Source organism: Carassius gibelio, chromosome A1, assembly GCF_023724105.1.
Source record: "Carassius gibelio isolate Cgi1373 ecotype wild population from Czech Republic chromosome A1, carGib1.2-hapl.c, whole genome shotgun sequence".
NCBI lineage: Eukaryota > Metazoa > Chordata > Actinopteri > Cypriniformes > Cyprinidae > Carassius > Carassius gibelio.
Genome location: NC_068371.1, coordinates 30,769,666 through 30,794,801, shown reverse-complemented (window position 1 = coordinate 30,794,801; position 25,136 = coordinate 30,769,666). Strand labels below are relative to the sequence as shown.

Sequence of the window (25,136 nt, the reverse complement as noted above, 5' to 3'; positions counted from 1 at the left end):
AGGAGGGTTTCCCCTGAGGGGAAGTGTTTAGGGATATTTGTGTGTTTAAGTTTAAAAGGAAGTGCAACGCAACAGTAGATTTCCATGTTTCGGTTTTACTATGATTGTGTTGATGGCTACAAACAAACAAACAAACAAACATTAAATAACTAAATAACAGTCGAACAAGGAATCATTTTCATTTTTGGGTGAACTATCCTTTTCATTTAGGCATTTTCTCATTATATGTGTCAAGAAGATGATACACTAAATGTTAGTTTCTGAACAGGATAGTGCAATGTGTTATATATATATATAGTAGTAGTAGTAGTGTACGGAAGTTCTAAGCGGCCATGCATTATAATTTTTTTTCTTCTTGTTTTCTCATTATAACGACTTAACTTTCTCGTTATCTCGACATAACTAAGGTTGTTTTCCGTTATAACGACTTAATTTTCTCGTTATCTCGACATAACAAAGTTCGTTTTCTCATTATAACGACTTAATTTTCTCGTTTTCTCGACATAACGAAGTTCGTTTTCTCGTTATAACGACTTCGTTTTCTCTAAGAAGTTACAAAACTGCGCCAGCAGTTGGCACTATAGACCTGAATATAACTGATGGGTGTTGTACACTATCCACCTTACTGTACGTGGACCTTCCTCGTGATCGCTATAATTTGTGCAGTCTTGTTCATTACTGACATTTCATTAATTCATAAATGTTAAATGCTTGAATCAATATGAATATTTTGTGTATTAAGTTCCTGCTAGATGCATGAGTTTCACCAACGCGTTCTGTGTCATAAAATAATTGCTTATCAAAACCAAGGTTGACATCACTGTATTCTGTTTATCTACAGTAGGACGGGATTTAACGATGTAGGCTGATGTGCTTCTTTTCCTTATTACTAATCTTTATTGTTAACCATATTGATGAGAAATGTGATGTATATGTAAAATCCATAGGCTAATTTAATTCAGTTTTGTTCTGTAATGTTGTAATGATTTTTTTTCCACACACACACACACACACACACACATACACTACACGTACACATGAACGCTCTTTTCAAACAGAAGCTTGTAACACACCTGATATCTGCCACATCATATAATGACTACTACAAATTACAAATTATATATAATTTTATTTCAAATAAAGGGAAAATGAAAAGGAGTTTAATCCAAGCAGCTCTAATGGCGCGGTGTTGCCATTTAAACATGTTAATTACAAAAAACAAAATGTTTGTTGTACTATCTCTGGAAAAATCAACAGTGATTGATCTGCCTTTATTTATGTACAGTATTGTAGACGTTATTACCTAGGAGAAGCAAACTTTGCTGAAATATAGGCTACAGTAAGAGCGCCTGCATGGTCCATCAGATGCCTGTCAAAGTTGAGTTCGTTACTATAGCAACAGTAAAACTGTCATGTCGTTATAACGAGAAAACAAAAAGGAAAAAAAAATATAATGCATGGCCGCTTAGAACTTCCGTAGTAGTGCCCTTCGGAAGCAGTTTCAAACTTTTCTATAGTCAACATGCGTTACCTTTTTGAGCCTCAGTAAGTAATAGCAGCTAATGTAAGATTTGTGTATTGGCAGGGTTGGGAAAGTTTACTTTTAAAATGTATGTAATGTAAACTAATATAAATACTTTTGAATACTCTTAAATACTTAAGGCCTACTTAAGGGCCATGTTAATTCTGAAGTCTTGTTTTTATGTTAATCACCTCTAAACACATTATTTGACCCTCTAACTCTAGCACTCTCTATTCTAATTCTAAAAATAAATAAATAAATAACACGCCCCTTTTAGACTTGCACTCTATTAATTTACTAACTGCTAAAAAGATTTTTTCTCTCTGATTCTTACTCCGCATCACAGTTGCACCATGATTCCTTTTCCACGTTTTCACAGTGTTACGCGTCATAACCAATCACACACAAGTTTGTTGAGTTTATTAACATAGCAGCCAATCAGATGCTTTCAGATGAGTCATCGCTGAAACACCTGAGATTTGTTCAGTGTGCACATTCGCTATCTGACTGGATTCTGTTGTCTTACAAATTCTCTCATCTCTCAGTAAGGGATTCATTCATCAAAAAGTGTATAGACAGCTTTACTGATTCATAAAGGGAGTTTTTGAGTGCACTAGACTTAAGTCAGTTATGTACTTTGACAAGCTAAATTTTCTTTGCTCGCTTATATCTCTTTACAATTAGTTTTAATAACTTTAAAATGTACAGGTAATAAAATTAATTAATTTCACACTTGAACATGACTTTGAACATCTCTGGATGGTGAAAAGCATAGACATATAAAACAGCTAGACACCTCATTGGCATTGGATCGTACGTCAATGGCGCCACCATATTGGTCTGGGCAATTTGCCATAACTCTCATAAATAGACTGAAGATGATGAGACTTACATGATAGGTATATGCGTAGTTGGTGTAGGACGGAGAATGCTGTAAAAGCTAAAAACGCTGTACAGTTTTACAAAGCCTTTACTATAATGCAGTTTTTAATTTGTTTCCTGAGTTTGGTCTTTTAAAAACACTGTTTTAATGCATTAAGCCACATTAAACGTAGAAGGTCACGAATCATTCCAGCTGATTTAAAATAATCGGCTCAATTGTCACAAAATGGATATCGGAGAAGATACCAGTTTAATATAAATAGATGATACTTTATAAAGTTTATCTCAGTATTCGACAGTGGCTGTGAGACTGCACTAAAATAAGAGCACAATTATCATGAAATTGTGTTTGTAACTATAGCAACAGTTTACAGGTATGTCCTTTCAGAATCATCACTGACCGATAGAAATAAACAGTGGTGTCAAAAGTACTGGCATTCATTACTCAAGTAGAACTATAGATACTAGGGTTTAAAAAGACTTTTGTAGAAGTTGAAGTATCAACTCAAGATTTTTAATCAAGTAAAAGTGTAAAAGTACTGGTTTAAAAAACTACTTAAAGTATAAAAGTAAAAGTAATGTAAGGGGGGAAAAAAAGCTTAGGCCGCACCACAGGGGCCTATTGTGCACTACCCCACCACCTCAAAAAACATTTTTCTAAAGGTCATAGGCCATAATGACTATAATGTTATATTAAAATGTTCATGTTGAAAAATTTGGGATGCACTAGGCTTCCTGTTTCAGCCGCATATATGAAAATACAAAAATGGTGTGCACATCCCAAACATCCAATTAGGACGCAGGTGCAAGACAACTAAATGATATAGACAAATAAAGAAGTGAAGTCTGAACACTGAAAACTACTGCTCCAGAGGAATTTAATCAAGCAACGTTTTGACCTTCAGGTCTTCCTCAGCCGCATATATGCCCATTTAAAATGAACGCACTTTAGTACAATGCAAATACATTAAAGGACTAGAGATATGATGACTAGTTGCCAATAAGTATTGTTATGGTGCAAAAAGTCAAACTTCAGAGGCTTGTCATCAATAACTTTTAATGGAATGTACATCCAAGATTAGCTGCAGGAATCTGCGAGGGCAATGGACAAGAACATTGGTGCAGGCTTAGTAACAATTACTCTTGTATGGTTGTCTATTTACAATAAACATTATAGTGCTGTCAAAATGAATGATTAATCCAAGTGATTAATCAAAAACTAAAACTGAAAAATAAATTATAATCCTGATACTTTATTGATTGATACCTTCTTGTATTTGGTACATACGTCTGCTTTGTCCAGTGTTTGGGGGGTAACGAGTTACAAAGTTGGTATAGCCTACTTATCACAACATTGTCAATCGCATCGTCAATCGAAAACGCTAATTTATTAAAACGTCTCGCTACCGAACTACGTACAGTAGCTTAATTTGTGGAGGACGAAGAAAAAGCACTCATTTGGTAAATGAGCCAGTGAGAAATAATAACTTTTAAGTAGGGTCCAGTGCCTTTTCAATACTTTTAAAACGGTACCGGCTCCTAAACGGTGCCTGAACCGATACTTAAAAAAAAAGAACCACAAAAAACTATGGATAACTTTAAAGAACATTACAAATATTTAAAATAAATCCATAGCTTGTTGTGCAAGTTGTGCTTCCCTTATCCCCTTACTAGTAACCCCCCTTTTTTGGCATGGAGACCGAAATTACATACCCAAAATAAAAAGGTTTCTGCTCATGATTCTTTCTGAGTAAATACATAATCAACCTTTGTTCACAAAGCTGACACTTTAAAGTTTACTGTTCAGGAATCAGAATCACTCAGACTGTTATGATAATAGAGATATATAAGCTCAAACATAAAAACAAAAATAAAAATATTAAAAACATATGTTTTAAATATATTTAAAAAAATGTTGATGTAGGAAATGAGTTTGAAAACACAGTGTAGCTAAGGCCACAAGTCTTCCAAGACTTCATAAAAAATTTCATAATCGAATCTGTAAAACTGTGAATTTTATGAAATATTTTCTAAGGCCATGTCATGTGTGTTTTTAGAGAAGGCAAATCAGATTGATTTATGGCCCTTGTCATCTCTGTAAGATCTCACATGTAAACACTGCTGTGCTCTTTGTGTATGTTTCACTGTTGAAAACTGCCCGAATCATGATTGTATTGTTCTCACCAAACGAGTCTTTCACACCTCCGCCAGGTACGACACATTATCCGCATTATTCTTTTATCATTATTCTTTTGTTTTTATTCCACCTTTATTAGCCTTGATTGTGGTTTTTCAGGCTTTACAAAGCAACAAAGCAGCGATCTCACTTCAGTCTCTCTTTGCATTTAGCCCTTATTTATCAAAAGTCTTACTATAAAAATACAACAAAACATTTTCTTACGACCTTACGTGAATTATTGAGACAAAAATGCATTATGAAGAAGAAAAGCACCTGCTATTAGCATTGGTGCTAACGTTAGCATCAAGCTACTTCTGACAATTTATGAAATTATTAGTACACTTTTACTCAAAACTCACTTTAAACCCCGATCGAGTGTTTATAATAACTTCCTTTAGCGATCAGGGGTGGAATTTGGTCGTTTACTGTTGTAAAAATATGTTATTTGTAGCCTTTTTCATCGCTGCACAAGTTAGCATTTCCGATGTACATTTTCGATTTTTTTTATAAAAACGCCCCAGATCTCAAGAAATTCTCATACCAAGCTTTACTATCGTAATCGCGGGTTTATTATTCGGATATTTTGTGTGTACAGAGGTGTTTCAGTGTTGTTTTGGCCAGATAACTACCAGGAAGTGTGCAGGAAGCATGTGACACGATGGGGCGGTGTCCAGATATGAAACTCTAAGATTGACGTTTGAAAGACCCAATCAGAGTCTGAGTCACACACCGCACGAGCTGTGACTACTGCACGCACACAGAGATCGCTGGGAGAGGCTGTTTATCATCAGATCGCATAAATCCGTGGAAAATGAATAGAAATGACGATTCTGTCTGAAGAAATATGAAGTAAACATCAGTAAATATATCCATATATCTCCGCAGATATGCATCTTTGGTCTGTAAATCCTTATTGACGCTGTTCAGTGAGTCTATGTGAACACAAATAAACCGCTCTTGACGTGACTGAATATGAGTGAGTTGTGAATTTCTATTCAAAATGTGGCATAATACGGATTTATTATTTTGCACTCCTGACATAAATCACTAAATATCTGTCACTGCAACAATGTTTTATCAAAATATTGGTCAAATATCGAAGCTTGAGTCTTTAAACTTTCCATTGCTGCACAGTTTGTCCAGATGAAGTAAGACAGTGATGTTTAATGTGCTGTGAAAGTGAAACAATAATAAACTGGGGCCGTCAGCGATGTTTGCACGCCAAGGGGTTTTAATCTAAGGCTAATAAATGTATTTCACAATCTGGGTCATTATTTAATACAAAACCACACATAATGTTTCCACTGTATCTCTGTCACTCACTCTGATATAAAAGTTAACATGAGTGCTGTCTGTCACTGTCTTAAATCAGTTCTGTGAATTACTGTATGGTCATTCTTTATAAAGTAGCAACAATGTCGTTTTTAAAATACAGTACTGTGCAAAAGTCTTATGGAAAAAATAGTATTTTCTCCCCAAAAAGGGTTTTAAGCCAGTTATTTATATCTGTAGTGTGTCAGTAGGAAATATCAGTTTGCCATTAATTTTAATAATAATCTAGTGCGATTTTGAATGCACAAGCAGTCTGACAACATCAAAATGAATGTTTGGAAATGTAAACTGATATTTTATACTGACACACTACAGCAAAATATATAAATAACTGTCCGAACACCATTCTTTTAAGTGAAAATACTAACGTGTCTAAGACTTTTGCACAGTAGTATATGTATAAAGTACGTATGATTAAATTAAGTATATTTAAATAAGTTTAATTAAAGTATGTGTTCGTTCATATGTGTTAAGGGCTAGATTTTCGCTTTAGGAAACCGGCTGTGGTGTGATGAGCGAAAACTTTACAGATGAGAAACCGACTGTTACCTCGTGACCTTTTGTAAACTGTATTTATGACAAAGAACTGCACAGATATGGATATTCTAACAATCTATCGATAAACACATACCTTGTGTCCTCTATTTGTTTAAGTGCGCATGCGCTGCTCCGTTTGCGCTCTGCGGATTGAAGAGCTGAAAGACGGGAGGAGACCGGTCTGACGCTGGTTTCATGTGAAATTTAAGGGGACTGACTCTGAGGCGATCGGATACCGGTTCCATACCCAACCGTTTTTTTTTTTTTTTTAAGATATATATTTTTTGATAAACGAACCCAAAACTGTCTATGTCCTGGCTGGACTGTGATGTGATTTGTGTCACGTGCAGGTGCGATGGATCGCGTACAGACCAATAGGGTGTCGGAATGGTATATGTTTATACTTATCATCCAACCACAATCAAATTCAATCCATCCGGATGGCGCGATTTATCTGGATAGGTTATTTTTTTTTTTTTTTTTTTTTTGAATGATGACAAGCCGGAATGAAAACAAGCCGAAATGAAATATCAGTAACAAAGCTATTTTTAAAATGTAAGGAGTAGAAAGTACAGATACTTGCCTGAAAATGTAAGGAGTAGAAGTAAAAAGTCGGCTGAAAAAAATCACTCAAGTATAGATACCCCAAATTTCTACTTAAGTACAGTAACGAAGTATTTGTACTTCGTTACTTGACACCTCTGGAAATAAAAGTTTATCGATTTCTTCACTTTCAAATAACGAGGAGCAGAATATTTTCCTGAAATAAAGGGGAGAAAAAGTCTATGTTTTGCAATGTAGTAAAGAAAATTTAAAGTTTCATAAAAATTGAATTGGCAGACACATTAGACTTTTGCAGTGTCATTTATCATCTGCATGACAGATAATTATATGTAACAATAATTGTCTTGTCAAGCTATATAAATTAAAACAGTAATGATACACCCCTTTCATTTTCCTTTCTCATACTCTGATGATCTGAAATAATCACATTTTCTCAAATTATTTAATTCATAATTCATTCTTCTATCTGAAGACCTGATCGTCTTACTGTGGATAAACAACCCAATTAATTTACTATATTCGTATGTTAGCCTAAAGATCAGCTTAATTTAACAAAACAATCATTTCAGGGACATGGCGAGTTACAGGCAAATGTTTTTTCTTCTTCTTTTGTACATAATGAAGGCTTTATAAAACTGCACAGTGTTTTTAGCTTTTTAAACAATATTCTCTGTCCTACACCAACTACGCACACATTTCCTATCATGTAAGTCTATGAAAGACGATTGAACCAATCAGAGTAGGTGTGGGGCCCCGCATTGATCTGAAGGCTGCAGCCGGGTGCTTCTCGTTTTGGCCCATATCCAGCCAACATCTGGCCCGCATTGATCATTTTCACCAACAGAGGGAGCTGCAAGCCACACTGATTGAGTTGGGGTGGAAGAGGGATGCTGGAAAACTGTCACAGGACAGGGGTAGGTAGGCTGCATATATTTACGTATTGTGCAAGTTAGGATGCACTTGTTAGGATTCATGAGTTGCACTTATGTCATATTGGTTGATTATCTGATCGTGCTCCTCCCGAACCTTCTTAATAAAATATCATATATCCAACATGACAGACTGAACACCAGAGGTTATGAAGAACAAGTGTCAACACTGTAAATATTGACTCATTGTATTTTTGCTAAGAGAAGCCTTTAAAATGTATGATATGCTTATTGTTGTTTTTTAGCATGTCAAATGTGAAAAAAAATAATATTGAAGCAACAAACTTTGCAAAACAAAATGTATGTCACTGCCAAAACATGACTGCATTGTATTTCCGGTCTTTAAGGACTTCACTTTATCTTCATGTTTTTTTTTTTTTGCTTGCCATCAAGAGTGCACTCTCTTTCAGTGTTTGGAATAACACCATTTAAAAGAACAGCGTTAGGTAACGACGTTATTTTTTCATTAATGGGGTAATCTACTTTTCCTGTCGTTACAACGACGTTAACATTACTGGACGTTAAATGCGGTGCGTTACTATGCATTAATTTAATAAAATATGTAATCCGAACCCACCCCTGGCTCACACAGCGAAGTGAGGAGGTGGGTTGACTGATAACGAGATAAGCGATTATGGTTGGCTAAGGCACAGTCATGTGTTTCATGGTAGCCAATCAGAGCCAGTGTTTTTACACACATGCCGTCACAAGAGCCAGCAGCACCAAACACACACACACACACACACACACGCAACAGCTACACAGAGATTCGCAGCAGAGATGGCGAGTCAGGAGCAATCCAATGAAAAGTTGGCATTTTCAAGGTGGAGATATAAACACTACTTCAAATTCATTGTGGTCAAAGGCAAGAACGTGTAATGTGTACATGTAATGTGTGACACACGCATCTACAAAGCTAGTGGCCAAAAACACTTTTCTTACAAAGATAATACTTGAAATGCAGGATAAAACTCTTGCTGTCTGTTGATGTGCAATAAATATCGAAAGTTATGTATGAACACATGTCTGTTCTACTCATTTCAACTGATTTGTGAAAACTGCAAAAAAAAAAAAAAAAAAAAAAAAAAAACATAACAACATAACGACTTTTTTTTTTCTTTTTTCAGTAACGCAAGTAGTTACTTTCCCTGTAACAAGTTACTTTTATTATAGAGTAATTCTAGTTTCTAACTCAGTTACTTTTTGGAACAAGTAGTGAGTAACTATAACTAATTACTTTTTTAAAGTAACGTTCCCAACAGTGCTCTCCTTTGCATCAGTTTTTGTTTATAACAAGCAAAAAAGATTGCATTAGCATCCTCTTTTGTTGGCTGTCTATGTCATTTAATCTGACACTTTTTCTTTGATGATGAACCGGTCAGATGGTCCAGATGGTCAGTCCATCCCTGCCTGAGCCCTTCATCACTTGAGTCTGCTATGGAGTTGATTTATTTGCATTTCTTCCCTTAAGAATTAGTTTGATGCAGTATTCTGTATGTATATGAGTGTGTGTCTAAAAGTGAAGTGCTTTATGAGACTGTATTAGCATATGAAAGAGCATTAAATAAAAGTTATACAACTCACATATGGATGTCATTTAGTTTTTAAATCAACACTGATTCTCTTGTTAGTCTTAACTGTCGTGTGTTTGGTTATATGCTTGCTTCATTTCTGATTTCTTTGCTCTGTTTTCACACTTCTGTCTCTGTGTGTTTATTTGTGCAGCATCCTCCATCTAAACTGATGAAGTCATTCACACTGTGGATACAAGCACTTCCTTACCATCTCATGCTCCAGACATCAACACTAATGTGTAAGTACATGTGCATATGTGTGTTTTAGTCGAGTAATGTTCTTCACTTGTTGAGGGAGGGACACTGCTGGGTATTAAAACAGTGTTAACCACAGAGAGTCTAAAAGTGTGTGTTATACTGAGTTCAGTCATGTGTCTGCTGCTGATCTGATGAGCTTCAACACGGTAAGACAAACACACTCATACTTCAGTGAAAACTGATGATTATTGCTCATATAACACACAAGTCTTAATGTGAGAAATGTTAAGAATAGGGAGATGTAGATGTACTGTTCATGGGTGTATAAGAGCTGATTAATGCTGTATTATAGATATATTTGACGCTGATGTCGGTCAGAATGGCTCCTCGTCTTCCTCTGATCTTTCTGCTCATCATTCACGGTGAGTCTCTGTTACATTCACATTACACACTCTCTGATTGTTTTATTTAAGGCCTCACAATTACCGGCTGATGAGAACTTTCTTCTGTCCTGTTCTCACACATTTCCTTTTAAACAGGAAGTTTAGGTGAGAAACGTCACAGGACTTGTGTCTTTTATAAATATCTAGTAGTCTTCTGTTATTTGCTGCTCAGTGTCATGTGATTTAGCGACGTGTTCATTGTTCAGAGCATCTGATTGGACAACAATCTGTCTGACACTAGAATGTGAATATTTTTGGCTCATGTTCTGGGAAGTGAGTGTTCATGTGTTAAATATTGTCAAAGAAGTTCACTTCGATATGGATACGGTTAGAGATGACAAACTCACAAAACGCACATTGGGATTTAATAAATCAACTTATTATCAACTGATTTTTTGTTTTTCATAATTTAATAGTGCAGCATGTTGTTCACAGCTGATTTCCTGTTTTTTTTTCACTCCTTTGTCTCTGTGTTTTTATTTCTACTTTTCTGCAACTGATGAACTTCATATAATTTATTATTCATGCTGTTGCTTGTTTAATTAGTAAAAGATTATTACTATGTTTTTATTATCCAGTGTTGCTAATTAAACATCATTTTCCTCCTGATGTATTCTGTGTTTCAGTGGTTTCTGCTGATTTGAGTGTGAGTTACAGTTCTTCACACATCTGTGCACTAATGAACTCATCAGTGATAATGAACTGCACTTATACATACCCTACTGGATGTAAGATTGAGAAAGTGTTCTGGACCAAAAACCCTGTAAAGGGTAAAGAGCCTCCAGATCTGTGTGAGGATCCTGAATACAGTCAGAGGCTTCAGTATTTGGGAGACAAACAGCAGAACTGCACCATCAGACTGAGTCATGTGACACAGAACGACCAACACATGTACTGTTTCAGATTCCTCACTAATGAAACAAAAGGAAAATGGACTGGTTATCCAGGAGTGACTCTTAATGTCACAGGTGACTTTCATGAGGCTGAGCTCTTCTTCTGTGCATTATGTTGAATAATAATCAGTGTATGACAGCAGCACTAGATATAATGTGTGTGTTGTGTTCAGATCTTCAGGTGGAGGCTCCTGAGAGAGTGACAGAGGGTCATAATGTCCGTCTGACATGTAAAAGCAGCTGCACTCTGACTGACAGAGCAACATTCATCTGGTACAGAAACTCACAGCCATTAACTGAGAGAAGAGACAGAAACAATCAACTCCTGCTGCAGTCAGTCAGAAGAGAGGATGCAGGCAGATACAGCTGTGCTCTACATGGACACACTTACATCTCTCCTGCTGCTCAGCTCAATGTCACCTGTGAGTACAGATAGACATTTCATCTTTAAAGTTGTCTTTGAAAAGTTCATGGCTACATATCTCTGATTAGTTAGTAGGTTTTTTTTTTTATAAGCTCTTGTCCTCTTACTAAAACCATTATTCTGAAAAACAATGTTTAAATGTTAGTGTCTCTAAAACACAACAGATTATTTCTAAGGCTGAGAATGAAACAGGAAAGATCGCTTTTTCAAAACTTGCATTATTACATTATTACATTATGTATATATGTAAATGATAATAATTCCTTACATTTATATAGCGCTTTTCTAGGGACTCAAAGTGTAGCATTCCCAGCTGAACAGATGCACTTTACTCTCAGGAACTGATGTTTACAAAGGGTTTAATCTTCAAAAACACCGTAAGAGCTGAATAAAACAAACAAACAAACAAAGTGTCATTAGACATCTTCCTGCAAATTGTAAATAAATGTCCAAAACAAACCTATAAACTAATAGATACACAGTTGCAATCTGATTGACCTACATCATAAATTGTATGACAATAAATCACATTTTTAGTATACAGGCTAATGTAATAACCTTGCCTTACTGTACTGTAGTAAGCCTGAATAATATGAATTATTTTAACACTGTCAGTAACCATATTTAATGCAGATACAGCACCAACGAATAAATGAGTTTTAAACAACTGACAAACTTCTTTCAAAGTGCTACTTATATGACCCATTTGATTTTATAAATCACATCAATGTCCTTTTAAAGTTCAATGAGAACTATATGTTAATTAATTAATTTTGGTAGAACTGATGACATCAAATTAGTGCGAAAAACATAAAACATAAAATGACCAAATAAAGTCCTGATTTACTGTAAACAATCCACCTGGTGTGCAAACCAAGAAAAACTGTAACATTGACGAGGAAATAATACAGTAACCATGAATCACACTCTCTCTGAATAACAACATTAGCAAGTGAAATGGTCATCACTGATATTCGAAACTTGCATATATGCTAACAACCAGCTAAACGTTAGTTAATAGCTTCAGAGGTAATCGCTAAAATTAACACTTCAAAGTCTTTCAAAGTTTACCACACAGCATGAAATTAAAACGATACCTTGTGCCCTTCATCAGCCAGGAGCTAAGAGATAGGGAGAAACCTTTAACCGTATATATGTAGAGCGTGCACCCAAAAGTTCATCCTTCTTCTCTGGTAACGTTAGTCAGAATGACGCTTCACGTACAAAAAAGTGCGCCAATGTACACACATAGCACCACTTCACTTCCTTTTTCAAATTTCAAAATAAAAGCGTGAGGCAAGAAACAAACACTCTTGAAAAACAAACAGGAACACAATGTCCGCATTAAGCACTATGCAAAAATCACCAGACAACCAAAACAAACAAATAAATAGTTCTTGAGTGACATTTGCCTCGATTTAATAATAAAGTCCTTTTTTGACTATTCCATGGCAACACCGCCCTCTGTGGCTGGAAGTAAAGGTGTCGACCCACTTCAATGCTTGGGGGATTTAATGGTCATTTACACTCCCACCAAAACATGAGTGATTTGTATGACATTAAGGAATATAAATTACAAATGTTTTTCAAATGAAAATGACCTTTTACTTTAAGAAATGGACATAAAGTGTCCATACTAAGGCATTTCTAGAATTCAAGTAATATAAAGAAAAGGATACACTTGGTTGCTCTTGGTAGGAGCTAGACGGTCTCTAGCAACAGGATCAGCTTCTGGACTGGGCGTTCAATGACAGACAGCTTGTTGAGGCGACGACCATCCGTTTTCAGATTTCGGTCACCAAGGCATACTTTTACTCTTCTCACAAGCCCGTCTTTATCTGTAGTAGTCTCTGTAACTCTGGCCAACCGCCACTCATTTCTGGGCAGATCATCAATCTTTTCCATGACAATGTCTCCTACTTGCAGGTTTCTCTTTACTGTGTGCCAGCGCTGTCTGATGGCAATGTTGGATAGATACTCCTTACGCCAACGACTCCAAAACTGCTCTGCAAGGTACTGAACATGACGCCACCTTTTCCTTGCATAGATGTCTTCTCTGATGAATCTGCCTGGTGGTGGTAATGCTGGAATAGACTTCATAGTAAGCAGGTTATTAGGGGTGAGAGGTGCAAGACTGTTGGGGTCGTTTAAGTTATCAACTGAGAGTGGTCTACTGTTTACGATCGCCATAGCTTCATAAAAGAATGTCCGCAGTGATGCATCGTCCAGTCTGCCAGAATAGAGTGAGAGAGTTGAGCGAAGAACATTCCTCACTGTTCTGATTTGTCTCTCCCATACCCCACCAGCATGACTTGAATGGGGCGCATTTAGGACAAAATCGCACTGTTTTTCAGCTAAGAACACTGTCAGACGATCAGCATCAATCTCCTTGAGAGCATTTTTCAGCTCATTCTTGGCTCCTACAAAGTTGGTGCCTTGGTCACACTTGATTTGGCGCACTGCTCCCCGCAATGCAATGAAACAGCGTAAGCCATTGATGAAAGCATCTGTAGACATGTCATCTAGCATTTCTATATGAATAGCTCTGGAGCTGAAACACGTGAAGAGGAGGCCGTACCTTTTATGATCCTTCCGACCGTGTTTAGTGATAAAGGGACCAAAGCAGTCCATACCACAGTACGTAAACGGTGGGGATGGATTCGTACGCTCTGAAGGGAGGTCGGCCATTCTTTGTTCTTCTGTGGGTCTCCTGAGCTTCCGACATGTCACACAGTGATGCACATGGGATGCTACTGCTCTGCTAATTCCTGGAATCCAGTAGCCTTGTGATCTGATCTCATTAATTGTGAGACCCTTTCCTTGGTGCTTGACATTCTCATGACATTGAGAGATGATCATCTTCGTTATGTGGTGATCTTTAGGAATGATCACTGGGTGTTTGATTGAGTTGGGTAAAGATGCATCACAAAGTCTTCCTCCTACCTTGAGTACTCCTTCTTGATCCAGGAAGGCATCAAGATGATACAGCTTGCTGCCAGGTGACAGCTGGGTCCCCTTGCTCAATAACTTGATATCCTCTGGATGGGTGTTTCTTTGTAAATCTTTAATGATGATGCGTTTAGCATCTTCTCGTTCAGCTACCGTACTGTGGCTGCTGGATTTGTCCCCTTTGGCTCGTCGAATGAGGCGAGCCACAGCTTGGACAGCTCCAGACCACGAAGACAGCTTTGACAAGCGGTCTGAGAGGCTGACTTCTGTTGCTTGTGCACTCAGTGTCTGAGCCTGTCTCACTTCAGGATCTCCAATCGTTAGTGCTGTGTCAATATCTGCAACAGGAGGTATATCCTTCTTCCATAAGAATCCTGGCCCTGTCAACCAATTAGATGTAAGAATCTCACCAGCGTTTAAACCTCTCGAAGCATGGTCAGCAGGGTTTTCGTTAGTGGGAACATATCTCCACTGTTGAGGAGTAGTGCTGATATGTATCTTTTGCACTCTGTTCGCCACAAATGTGTGAAAACGGCGTGCTTCGTTGTTTATGTATCCCAAAACCACTTGGGAGTCGGTCCAGAAGTGCTCTTCTATGTCTGCATATTGTAGCTCCCGTTTAAGCATATTGCTCATGGCAACTGAGATGACAGCAGCTGTCAATTCGAGCCTGGGGATGGTCTGGACCTTAATGGGAGCAACTCTGGATTTACCGATGACCAGGGCACAATGGATATTTCCTTCTTTGCTTGTGAGTCTCAAATAGGTACACTGGCCATATCCGCTGTTGCTCGCATCAGAGAAGTGATGAAGTTCCCTTTTGATGACCTTTCCAAAGTTTGCAGGCACATAGCAGCGGGGTATACTGATCTTTTCCAAGTTCACAAGATCTGCTTTCCAATGCTCCCAGCTAGGCTGCAATTCTTTAGGAAGGGGGTCATCCCAGCCTGTTCCGTTTCTGCACATTTCCTGAAGCACTAGTTTTCCACTGAGCAGGAAAGGAGCAATAAAGCCCAGTGGATCATACAGAGACGCAACTGTGGATAGTATGCCACGGCGTGTTGCTGGCTGGTCTTTGAGGTCAACAGAGAATCTGAAGTTGTCAGAATCAATGTGCCAGTGGATCCCTAAAGCTCTCTCTAAAGGTGTGTCATCGAAGCTGAGGTCAAGCGCCTTTACTTCAACAGCTCGTTCAGAAATTGGAATGCTATCCAGGACAACTTTGTCATTTGAAATAAATTTGTGCAGTCTAAGACCACCTGAGGCACACAGTTGTCGAGCTTCTCTTGCTACCTGGATAGCTTCTTCTGTGCTGACTACACTGGTGACACCGTCATCTACATAAAAGTCTTTTGTGATGAATTTTGAGCCAAGAGGATACATACCCTCATTCTCCTTAGCAAGATGTTTCAGACCATAGTTGGCGCATCCAGGTGATGAGGTTGCACCAAAAAGATGGACCTTCATGCGGTATTCATGTGGGTGTAAAGCTAAGTCTCCATTTTTCCACCAGAGAAAACGGAGGTAGTTTCGATCTGCTTCTTCCACGTGAAATTGGTGAAACATCTTTTCAACATCGCACATAAGGGCAATGGGATGTTGTCTGAATCTTACAAGAACACCAGTCAGATTATTCATTAAATCTGGGCCTTGGAGCAAGTGGTCATTGAGGCTGGTTCCCTGGTACTTGGCGGAGCAGTCGAAGACAACACGGAGCTTGTCTGGTTTCTTAGGGTGGTACACCCCATGATGAGGGATGTACCACTTCTCTCCATCCTTTCCTTCATCATGCACTTCTTCTGCATCACCTCTTTCAATGACCTCTTCCATAAACCTCACATAGTGTTCCTTGTACTTTTCATCTTTCAGCAATTTCCTTTTAAGATGATTGAGCCTTACAATGGCCAGCTGCTTATTGTTAAGGAAATTAGGTCTTCTTTTGAAGGGAAGAGGCATCTCGTAATGCCCGTGGTCATTCTTCCTTATGCCTTGCTGCAGTTTGGTCAAAAAGAGGATGTCATCCTGTGACACAGTTTTATCATCTTCACCAGCGTCTTTGAAGTCAGACTCCAATACTTTAATAACATCTGCTGGGGTCACTGGAGGGAGCTCTTTTATGCTGACTCTATGACAGATGGTGTTGAAGCTTTGTGATTCATTGTGTGAAGACAGGCGACCAACAATGCTCCATCCTAGGTCTGTATGGACTGCATAAGGTTCATCGTCTCCTCCTAAAATCACCTGTTTTGGTGCCAAAGCCTTTGGACAGTTGTAGCCTATCAGGAGACCAACCTCACAATCCTGCAGAGCTGGAATTTTATCCACTATTGTAGAGAGATGCTTCCAATGTCGTGCTGTGTCACAAGTAGGGATATGAGTACGGTTCACTGGAATGGAGTCCTTAGTGTAGGCAGGGGGCAGGTTGAGGACAACGGAGGAGCTGTACCCTCTTACTTTAAGACCTGACACCCTTTCACTCGGCATGACAAGATCCTTTGCAGTCATGGTTGTCAACTTCAGTCTCACCGGACAGGAGTCAGCTTGTAACTTAATGCTCAGCTCTCTGTCGACAAACACAGTATCACTCTGGGTGTCAAGCAGAGCATAAACAAGTTTTTCAGAGCCTGGATTCCTCTCGGTTGACACCCACACTGGCACGATCATTGAAGTATTGGTGGATGGCTCATTATTCTCTACTTTGTGAGATGTAGAAGTAGTTATCTCTGTGTCACCTTGGTTTGAAACTGGTGCAGAGTTGACTTTCTTTGTATAGTTTTCATCATGTAGACACGTTGGATGTCTACCTCTACAGGTGTCACAGGACAGACGGTGACGGCAGTCTTTTGCGCTGTGGCCTGGTTTCATGCAACCATAGCAGAGTTTGTTATCCTTCACATATTTCCGTTTCTCTTCTAATGATTTTGCCACAAATTTAGGACAGTTGTGAATCTTATGCTTGTCGTCCTTGCAGAAGAAACACATTTTGAAATTCCCTTTAGTGGGCTTTTGTTCGTTTTCGTCATTTTCTTTATTTTCTGTGGCTGTTTGAATGTGAAAGACGTTAGCCCTGTTCCTTTTACTGTCCTTAAGGTTCCGTTTTTCTGAAGTAGGGTCAGAGGCACGAAGAGCACTGAAGGAGGTTACAGGATTACAAGAAATCTCTGCTTCCATCGACATGAAGGTCACAAAATCTATAAACTTTGGAAAGTCATGAGTCTCAATCAGTGTCTGCGTGACCTGACGGTTCCAACGTGCTGCTGCCCAATCTGGTAATTTGTGTACAAGTTTCTGATTTTCATCACAATCATTTAATATTTCAAGCCCTTTGACATGAGGCATAGCTTGATGACAAGCATTCAAGAAGTCAGAGAATTCTCTGAAACCTTCAGCATCCCTAGGATGAATCTTAGGCCATTTGGCTAGTTTTTCCCTGAATGCCTTTTGTATAGCAAATGGCTGTCCATACCGTTGGTTCAGCTTGTTCCACGCATCATTATAAGCCTCATTATCATTCCTGTAGAAGATACCATCAAGAGACTTACGAGCTGGACCGCCAACGTACCTTTTTAAATAGTGCAGCTTGTCAGCAAAAGAAATGGCCTTTCCATCAATGAGCGACACAAATGCAGCCTTCCACTCAATGAACTGGATAGGATCACCGTTGAACACAGATGGTTCTGTTGCAGGCAGCCTGTTCAGAGCTATGCTATCTTGGACAGCTTGAGCGAGATAAGATATATCAGATCTTGGAGGTGAGGATTTTGCTGTGAAGTCAGTAGGACGCGTTGCTGTGATGTTGGTAGGACATTGAATAGGAAATGGAACCAAATGCTGTTGTGGCGTTACACTCACATCCTGCTGTTCCCCTAAATTTGAATCTGAAGAATGAATGCTGTCTTCTTGTGCCATTTCTTGATCATAGGCCTGCAGTCTGGCTCTAGCTGCTTTTAGATCCTTCTCTACCTTTAGTTTTTCCAGTTCACACTTCTGAGCTTCGATCTCTTGTATCATTGAGTATTCTGCTTCTTTGGCTGCTAATTCAGCTGCTGCATCCGCTCGCTTAGCTGCAATGGACATAACTGTAGACCTTGATGATGTGGGGTGTGAGACTGTGGATCCGTAGACAGAGCGAGCATAATCGTGATGGAGTATCTCACGAAGACTGTGTTTTACATTTTCTCTGTCAAAGTCCTCAAGGCATGCCATTCTGTCAAAAATTATCTTCGAAATATCTTTTGTCACAGCTTCACAAGTATCAATTCTGCGTCTAGTGTCACTGGATGGAGCGATGTGATCTCTAATTTCCAGGTAGACGTGCATGACATCATCCCTTCCCTTCTCAAGTGTATTAATAAGCGCTACCAGTTGGCTCTCACTAATGTCTGTTTTTAGCTCTTCCCTTGTGTTGCGAGCCAGGACCTTCCATTGTTCGTACAGCTGAATCAATCTTTTCTCCTTTTTCAGGGCCTCACCTTCTTTAAATACACGCATCTTTTCCGTGGGTTTCCGTTGTCGACCAGATCGATGAAGCTCCTCCTCTTCCATTCTATTATAAGGGGCCTCCACGTGCTGGTCTGGTTCTTTATTTTCAGAAGCATCCATTTTCTTTAAAGAAGTGCCACCGACTTAGATCTCCAGACTAAATCCTTTGGTTGTCATTAAACAGCTTTCAGATATGTGGTGGGACTGATGAGGTGTAGCTGTTATTTATTTTATTATTTTTTTTTTTTGGTAAAGCACTTACTCTCCAGAGTAAGGCACAAGCTCTTACTGTAGCATTCCCAGCTGAACAGATGCACTTTACTCTCAGGAACTGATGTTTACAAAGGGTTTAATCTTCAAAAACACCGTAAGAGCTGAATAAAACAAACAAACAAACAAAGTGTCATTAGACATCTTCCTGCAAATTGTAAATAAATGTCCAAAACAAACCTATAAACTAATAGATACACAGTTGCAATCTGATTGACCTACATCATAAATTGTATGACAATAAATCACATTTTTAGTATACAGGCTAATGTAATAACCTTGCCTTACTGTACTGTAGTAAGCCTGAATAATATGAATTATTTTAACACTGTCAGTAACCATATTTAATGCAGATACAGCACCAACGAATAAATGAGTTTTAAACAACTGACAAACTTCTTTCAAAGTGCTACTTATATGACCCATTTGATTTTATAAATCACATCAATGTCCTTTTAAAGTTCAATGAGAACTATATGTTAATTAATTAATTTTGGTAGAACTGATGACATCAAATTAGTGCGAAAAACATAAAACATAAAATGACCAAATAAAGTCCTGATTTACTGTAAACAATCCACCTGGTGTGCAAACCAAGAAAAACTGTAACATTGACGAGGAAATAATACAGTAACCATGAATCACACTCTCTCTGAATAACAACATTAGCAAGTGAAATGGTCATCACTGATATTCGAAACTTGCATATATGCTAACAACCAGCTAAACGTTAGTTAATAGCTTCAGAGGTAATCGCTAAAATTAACACTTCAAAGTCTTTCAAAGTTTACCACACAGCATGAAATTAAAACGATACCTTGTGCCCTTCATCAGCCAGGAGCTAAGAGATAGGGAGAAACCTTTAACCGTATATATGTAGAGCGTGCACCCAAAAGTTCATCCTTCTTCTCTGGTAACGTTAGTCAGAATGACGCTTCACGTACAAAAAAGTGCGCCAATGTACACACATAGCACCACTTCACTTCCTTTTTCAAATTTCAAAATAAAAGCGTGAGGCAAGAAACAAACACTCTTGAAAAACAAACAGGAACACAATGTCCGCATTAAGCACTATGCAAAAATCACCAGACAACCAAAACAAACAAATAAATAGTTCTTGAGTGACATTTGCCTCGATTTAATAATAAAGTCCTTTTTTGACTATTCCATGGCAACACCGCCCTCTGTGGCTGGAAGTAAAGGTGTCGACCCACTTCAATGCTTGGGGGATTTAATGGTCATTTACACAAAGCGCTTTACATAGTCAGAAGGTATCTCCTCATCCACCTGGATGATGCGACGGCATATTGTGCCAGAACGCCTACCACACACCAGCTTACTGGTGGAGAGGAGACGGAGTGTTGAAGCCAATCAGCAGATATGGGGATTGTTAGGAAGCCATGATGGTCAGAGGCCAGTGGGCGAATTTAGCCAGGATGCCGAGGTCACACCTCTACTCTTCCTGGGGTTTTTAATGACCACAACTATATGATTCATAACTTTTATGAATCTAGAAGCCTAAATACAAACGCCAGAACTAAATAGCTAACATTATGCTATAAACTACATATCAACTTCATATCAACTATCATTTTCCATGATAATTATTTACTCTGTGGATTAATTTTAATCTACATTATATTAAAAAACAAACCCAAAATGTGTTTATATGTGTTCTTTTTTTATTTGTGCCATCAGAGAGGGAGGAATAAGTGATGTGACATTCAGCCGAGTATGGTGACCCATACTCAGAATTTGTGCTCTGCATTTAACCCATACAATTTTTTATGCTGCGGCACCCCGGGAGTCAGTAAAAAAAAATCAGTAAAACCAACTTAGACCAGCATGACAGTGGCCAAGCCCACTTTTAAACCATGTTAAAAGAATATAACCACCAAAATTAATACAATTAATTACCCACCAAACACGGGTCAGACCTTCAGACTGGTCTGACTCGGGTTGCTATATCATTTTTAACGGGTCTGGCTTATGGTTTTCGTAAACCATACTATCAAAACCACCTTCAATCCCATAGACTTTCATGGAGGGGGTGAAAACTTTTATAGAACGACCCAGCTTTTTTACGTTTCTCCTATAATACATTAATAGAAATACAAATCCTCACAGCTCGAGGTATTAAAAACGATAGGGGTTTTGTGTGCTTTGCTCAAGGGCACCTCAATCATGAGGTGAGGCCCAAGACTTGAACCTGCAACCTTAGGGGTTAACTGTTAAACAATATGAACAATCACTTAACATTATACAATTATACACTTAACAATCACTTAACATTATAGATTAATATAATAATAATAATAATAATAATAATAATAATAATAATAATAATAATAATAAATTACCCAGTTATGGCCAATAGCATCAGCATGTTAGTAAGTGTTCTTGTCAGAGTGATGATGTTATGTGTCTCTGATAGCACCTGCAGTCTCATTTACCAATTTGGTAGCAACCGTAATTTTTAAAAAACTTAAACAGCTTTAAAAAATCATGAGTGAGTGAGTGGGGTGTAACTGAAATTGTCCTCCAGCCACAGCTGCTACTTCCAGTGAATCCTGTGATCTCTATCAGTCCATCTAATGATGGAGTTTCAGAAATCTGTGATTTATAAGTGTCAGTCGTGTGATGTCAAATTTACTTTGTTAATTTCTTGCATTTTTTTAGACCCTCCTAAAAATGTCTCAGTGTCTATAAATGGATCGGGTGTGATATTGGAGGGAGATTCAGTGACTCTGATCTGCAGCAGTGATTCAAACCCTCCTGCTCTGAACTTCAGCTGGTTTAAAGGAAGAATGTTTGTAGGATCTGGAAGAATCTACAGCATCTCAAACATCAGCTCTGATCACAGTGAAGAATACAAGTGTAGATCCATCAATGAACATGGAGAGAAATACTCTGATGCTGTGACTTTAAACGTCATGTGTGAGTTAATGATTATCTGCACACTGTTCAAAATGTTCAAATTCACAGTTTTCTAATATTTATTTTGGATTAAATTTTTTGTCCTTTTAAGATCCTCCCAGGAACGTCTCTGTGTCTATAACTGGATCAGGTGTAATATTGGAGGGAGATTCAGTGACTCTGATCTGCAGCAGTGATTCAAACCCTCCTGCTCTGAACTTCAGCTGGTTTAAGGAGAATCAAAGCTCAGCTGTTGGATCTGGACAGAGTTTCAGTGCACTACAGAATGGACGCTTCTACTGTGAGGCTCACAATCAACATGGATCTCAGAGATCAGACGCTGTTACTGTCACAGGTGAAGCTTTTATTAACACACTCCTGGATCTTCACATCATTCATCAGTTTGTTAATTATGATGATCTTCATCTTTCAGTTCATCCTGGAGCTGATGGGAATGTGATTGTGATCGCAGCAACATCTGGAGGATTATTCATCACCATCATCATCGTCCTGCTTATAATGTGAGTTTAATAAATAAAACTGCAGTGATTATATGTTAATTTTTGTTCTGATGTAGTAAAAACTTGATCATATATGTTTGTTTAAGATTTTATACAGTAAAGTTTGTGTCAAAGCAGCTCTACAGTGTCAGACAGAAAAAAGATGTATTGATAATGCAAGAGGTTAATACACTCTCAGAAAATAAAGTACATAATTGTACCTTTAGGGGTACAATAGCTTGTCACTGGGGCTGTCCTTTCAAGGGTACAGCTTTTGTACCCTTGGCATAGTGTACAAATTTGAACCCTTGTGATTTGTACCTTAAGAGACCAGTTTTGTACCTGTGGTGACAATTTTGTACCTTTCTTTAACAGTACAAAAATGTACCCTTCAAAATCGGTACAATCGTTGACTATAATATATATATATATAACACACACGCTGAATTAAAATCAGAATTTACTAAATCCTTTTCATAAAAGTCTAATTATAACATAGAAATTATCATCTAATGAATAAGTGCAATTTGCCTGAAAATCCATTTCATCTCCTGGTTTCAGTATAATCCTTTTATTAACAGCCTTGACACAGCATGCATGAAAGTGACGCTCATAGGACAAAGGATCCACATGTTGTCTTTGTTAAAGAGATAATAGATTTGCCAAAACAAGGACTCAGAATGCAGTACATCTCGACGTCGGTTACTTCTATGTCTGCTTCTGATATTTTTTGAAGGACCTCCTTGGTTGAAAGCCCTGTAAGAACCAGAGGTGGGAAGTCCAGGGGCCAAAGAGTAAAAGTCCTGCCATATTTTTGTTCCACCCATGAACTCAGCAGCCGATTTCACCAGAGGAGGAACCAAGTCATTCCTTCCAAGTCACAAACGAGTCTTGAGTCAAAACCCAAGTCCTCAAAGAGTTAAAGTTAATGAGATAATTAAGTGACTAATTAAATGATGATTGTGCATTAATGATTAACACCTGCCGTTATTGAGCGTTACAGAGGATCAGATGTTGATGTTTAATGTACCCCTATACCAAGGGTACAAAAGCTGTAACCTTGAGGGTACACTCTCAGAAAATAAAGTACATAATTGTACCTTTAGGGGTACAATAGCTTGTCACTGGGGCTTTGTACCCTTGGCATAGGATTCAAATTTGTACCCTTGTGATTGGTACCTTAAGAGACCAGTTTTAGAGGTGGGAAATCCAGGGGCCAAAGAGTAAAAGTCCAGCAGCCGATTTCACCAGAGGAACCAAGTCATTCCTTCCAAGTCACAAACGACTATCAAGTTAAATCCCAAGTCCTCAAAGAGTTAAAGTTAATGAGATAATTAAGTGACTATTGAATGGCTGAATGTTATTGAGAATTATAGAGGATCAGATGTTGATGTTTTATTGGTTAAAATTATGCCACCATCATGGAGATCAGTGTCTGGTTTAATTGTGCTCTTGACCCTTGACTTGTTGTGCTAGATCTCTCTCTGTAGCTCTGCATGGGTTGTTGTGAAGACTACAGAACTGTGACATTAGAAAAACATATAGTCACAATAAACTGGTTTAACTATGTCTCAAATATTTTTGTTTTCTTTCTTATTACATGTCTAGGCTTTGAATAATTCCAGTGAAACTACAGCATGCACACAAACAAAGCATTGCTCTAATATTTACAGGGTATGGATTTTTTTTTTTTTTTTAAGTTTTAACACATATAGAAGTTTGAACTCCAGTGCTTTTTAGACACACACACACACACACATATATCAAGAACCAGCATATGAATCTCTACAATGGTGACAATCAACAAAATGCTTCATGTTGCAATACACAAATTACTCCCATAATGCACTGCAGTATGAATAATAATTTTCACCACTGTTGAGGATCACATGATAAATGTTCATGGCTAAATGCCTAATTCCAAAAAGTGTTTTTCTGTTTTCTTTATTGAAGCAAAATGGTTGCATTTGCATAATCAGATTTCTCTCGTTTTTGTAAAAGTGGCATACAGTTAATTATGGTGACCTGTACTCTGAATTCGTATTCTGTATTTAACCCATCCAAAGTGCACAGAGAGAGCAGTGAATACATGGCAGTCCTTTCTAACAACTAAGCCACAAACCCTTATCTTTAAACGTATAATCAAGAAATTTAATCAAGATCATACAATCATCTGCTAGATCAAGAGTTGTATCAGCATTGCACAAATGTTTGTTTCAAAACAATAATTCAATTGTTTAGAAGCAAATTTTTAAACACTGCTTAAAGGCTCAAGAGCTCAACTGAAGCAAATACTCACCACAATTATGGTGGCAACGTTTTTTTTTCTTCTTTCAATTGATTTCATGCAAGGCTGTGCTTAAAGTCGTAGTTAAAGTTGTAGTTCTTGTGTTTCTCTTTCCTTCAGTGATCACTATTGCATCTTCATTTAATTAGTCACTTAATTATCTCATGAACTTTAACTCTTTGAGAACTTGGGATTTGATTCAAGACTCGTTTGTGACTTGGAAGGAATGACTTGTTTCCTTCTCTGATGAAATCA

The 25,136-nt window shown here is 38.0% G+C and overlaps 1 protein-coding gene across 1 annotated transcript in view; it reads left to right on the top strand.

The window, feature by feature from the left end:
• Window positions 1-25,136, top strand: part of LOC128026593 (B-cell receptor CD22) — a 62,428-nt gene that overhangs the window by 20,907 nt on the left and 16,385 nt on the right. The window contains exons 3-7 of the mRNA XM_052613866.1: window positions 10,787-11,128; window positions 11,227-11,475; window positions 21,858-22,115; window positions 22,207-22,449; window positions 22,528-22,615. Of these exons, the coding sequence (XP_052469826.1) occupies window positions 10,787-11,128; window positions 11,227-11,475; window positions 21,858-22,115; window positions 22,207-22,449; window positions 22,528-22,615 (1,180 nt within the window). The remainder of the gene's footprint in view (window positions 1-10,786; window positions 11,129-11,226; window positions 11,476-21,857; window positions 22,116-22,206; window positions 22,450-22,527; window positions 22,616-25,136) is intronic.